The following is a 4087-nucleotide window of genomic DNA, read 5'->3' on the forward strand; positions in this document are numbered from 1 at the left end:
TAAAGTATATATATATATATATATATATATATATATACATATATATATAAAAGAGACTTCTTTTATACAGAAAGTGTTTTTAAACTCCGCTAAGAAATTATTAGGTATTTTTTTAAACACACAAATTACTTGCTTTTTTAAGTCTATAATACATATATCATGAACTATAGATTGACAACTTTTAGTAACTTATTATATAAATTTTAAATATGTAGTTATCATTAGATTTTGTAATGTTCATTCCTAAATAATAAATATAATGTCACGATCGACATATTTATATTATTGAGAATAGTTTTCCTAGTATTATATAACATGACTGTTTCTGACAAACAAGATCCAAAGATGAGTCTATTTGCAAGAAGCTTATCAATGCTTGTAATACTGACATCTCATCGTGATTTCTCGATCTTACTGTTCTTTCTGTTTTATTTAAGATTTAAATAAAAAATAAAATTTATGTAATAAGTTAATAATTAAATCTGTATTACTGAAAATGATTCAAGACGTTTAAGTTAATTGTTATACAATAAAAAATTGATGTACACCTAGCTGGTTCTGATTGATATTTTTCTTATTTAATTTATTGAATAACTATTTCAATTTAAAAACTTCGAAAACAAAGTATTATTAGCATATTCAGGACTATATTAACAAAAAGTAAATATATTTTTTAATGTCGTCTAGCGGGAAAAACGCCACGAATTTTTTCCCACACCTAATATATATATTTCAATTTACATATACATAACGCTCAATCCGAGAAAAAATGTTATATAATTTATATAAATTTATATAAATGGACATATTTTATATACAATTATATATAATTAAATATATAATTAAAATATTTTTTATATAATTATATATAATTATATATAAAACATTTTTTCGCGGGAAGTTTATGATGATTAAAGAAGTTTAAAGAAGTATATATAACTAGATGTTAAAACATGCTATACTTTCGTTATCATAATTAGATACATCACCACTGTTACAATAAGTATATTTTTAAATAATTTTTTAAGAAGATTATGTGTGTGATTATTCACTGAAGAAGGCTTTGTAAGCCGAAACATTTGTATATTGAATTATATTAAACGACGCAATGCCAACATAAAAAATTTCTTATCTATTTAAATTATTCCTAAGTCATTTGTTAAAAAGCTCAAATAGTCACGATATCGTTAAATTAAATGCTAAAATATATATCTTAAAATGTTTCGAAATGTTCAAAAACAAAACGTAACGTTACGTTAAAAGTTAGTTACACACCATATATTGACTTATATTAGCGCCATTTTGTTACGGCGAGTTATTAAACATATAAAATCGTTCCATAGATATAATAATCCTTGAAATCCGTTATCTGATAGTGGAGATATTAAGAAAAGCCATAATCCACCTTTTTTTTTATTAGTTTTATAAAAAAAGTTTTAAAAGTTATGACAGCTCATAATAATGAACAAGCATTCATCATTTAATTACCGAAACATATCTAGAATTGTGTCCACTGTTATAAAGGTTTTTGTGGACATTGGTGTACTTATAGTTTGTTTGTCCCTCATTAATTCGCCCGGCCGTATTGTCTGAACAAGTACAACACATAAAATTATTCCAATCGTAGTAGTTGTCAGATAATAGCACAATGCCATGAATCCAATAGGTCCTGTAATTATAATGGATTCTAAAGAAAGCAACTTTCATTTCCTTGTAATATTTTTCTATAGTTCTTTATATATAAAAAATGTTTTATGATATATTTAATTTGTATCTAATTTTTTCTTTAATTCCTTTTTAATATAAAAAGTATAGTAAGTAAAAGTAAAGAGTGCGTGAGATTTCGTTAAGAATTTTGATTTAAATTTTAATTTAAAAACTTACCAGATTTGGTGAGATTACAAGTGGCACTTATAATACTGGACGTGACGAGTGGTAATATTAAACAATTTACTATTCTAAGAAACAGCTCTCCAAGAAATTTGATATATATGATATCTCGTTGAGTCCATGTTCTTCCGCTATAATTCTTAAGACCCAAGCCGCACGACATTCCAATAATCACACCGATCAATGTTATGATTATCAACTTATGTTTCGACAGCGAAAGTATCAATGATATCAATTTAGACATTGTAGCTAATTTTTTAGAATACGCTGTTGAAACATAATTAAAAATTATATTTTATAATCGGGAAAAGGGGGGGGAAGGAAGCAATCTATAATTTAGCAAATCTTTTTTAAGCGAAATTATTAAAAAGTAAAAATTTTTGTTTAAAACGTTTTATAATTAGAATTAAAACACAATCCAAATTAAAACTGTAATTAGAGGCTAATATTCAAATAAAGATTATTTATGAATGATAAAAGACAGTTAAGTAAATGTTTAAAGTTTACAAATATTCGATCTAGTTTAATTAAGAATTATCTATTGTTAAATAATATGCATACATTATTCTTGTTCTATCATATCCTAAATATTATTTCTATGTTTAAATTAAAATTTATTAAATTCAAGATTCTAATTCAAGAATATTGGATAATTTATAAAATACTTACCTCATATAAATAAAAATGTGTTCTATCCACAATGAAGAAAATTTGTTTACATTATAATAAACATTCCAAAAAACAACTTTAGTTTGAGAAAATTCGAAAAATACTAAATGGTCGTATAAGAAACACTGTCTTAAGAGATTTTCTGAAGATATGTTATCTAAGGCAAGAGGTACTTTTATCAGGAAATAAACGTACTTGACGACGAAATAGGTAGTAAATGTTGCAATTTACTTGTCTCTTTCTATTCACTATTTTCACAGAGTCGTGCAAAAAAGAAGTGCAATGGATGCCTTGAACTAGAGCCTTTAGTCTCTAATTATTGCCTTACAATCATTGTAACCTAATAGGCAGTTATTATTTGAATATTGACATTATTAAAGTTCAGTAATAGTGAAGAAAGTAGTAATAAACAAAACAGTTGATAAATGATTCTTTATTATTTTTCAGTTTTTAATACTTTACCTATAAGTAACACTTGTATATGCTCTAAGGCGTAACCGCTTATTTATAAAGAGCATATATACACTATATTTATGAATAGATATTATGAAGATTCTCATTTTTATTTTTGCACTAGGCCCTATAGCAACTAGGGCCTCGAAAACCTTTTGCACGGCTCTGCTACTTTATTTCCAAATTGAAGATGTCCGGACAGTGATTGAGAATGAATGTGTACAACAGACTGAAGGAAGATAAGACAGAATAACGGTGAGATACGTTAAACAGGATAATTGGATAATTAGAAAATCGCTTCAAGAACTCAGATCAAATGGCCGCTTGAACAAAAACGTTATAAATTTTGGAATTATTAATAAAAAAAGTTTTTGTTACTGCTATCTTTATTATTTACTGTTAAATTTTTAATTCATTTTATTAAAAAATATAAGAAAAATTATTTATTATCTTTTATGATAATGTTAGGCATTTTCCATTTAGTGACAAATCGACACAAATGTCTTTTTTATCATTCAGAGAATAATAAAAATAGAACAACATTTGTATTGATTTGTGTTAGTAAAAGAAAGCATTTATTATCATAAATTATCTTGGTGTATCGTCATATTCCTACTTAAGAAATTTATCGTTGAATAGGATATTATGGAAACACGATAATAATTAATGACAATGACAATAATACAAAGCAACAAATTATTACGCTGGTAATTATGTGTAATATTCTTTTCTAGTTTTATTTATTTCGCACCTATTACAGTATAATAAATATGTTGCATGAGACATTACGAGGGGGTATTTACACACGTTCCTCATTTTCAGGCCATAACTTTACGTATTTGTAATGAGTTCGTAATATCGTTTCTTCTTTAACTTTTTCTTTCTAATATAATTTATACATATCTTTACAATATTATTCTTTCGGTTTAAAGTTATCCATTAAAAGATCACATATGCATTCTGTTTGCATCCAGTCTTCTGAAATTTTCATTGTTAAACTTTATCATTAAATGTTATCTTCTAACCTGGCATCACGACTAAATATTTTCTCTCCCTCTCCCCTCCCTCTTCCTCT

At 25.7% G+C, this 4087-nt stretch overlaps 1 protein-coding gene across 1 annotated transcript; it reads right to left on the reverse strand.

Annotated features, from left to right (window-relative positions):
- Positions 1-1488: 1488 nt before the first annotated feature.
- LOC105625280 (excitatory amino acid transporter-like) lies at positions 1489-2134 on the reverse strand (the record flags this gene model as incomplete). The annotated part of the gene is made up of 2 exons (XM_012206619.1): positions 1885-2134; positions 1489-1669 (listed from the first exon to the last, which is right to left on the reverse strand). Coding segments are annotated over exons 1-2 (431 nt in total), but the record flags the coding sequence as incomplete, so codon positions are not given.
- Positions 2135-4087: the final 1953 nt, after the last annotated feature.

The sequence above is a fragment of the Atta cephalotes genome (assembly GCF_000143395.1).
Source record: "Atta cephalotes unplaced genomic scaffold scaffold00655, whole genome shotgun sequence".
NCBI classification, from domain to species: Eukaryota; Metazoa; Arthropoda; class Insecta; order Hymenoptera; family Formicidae; genus Atta; species Atta cephalotes.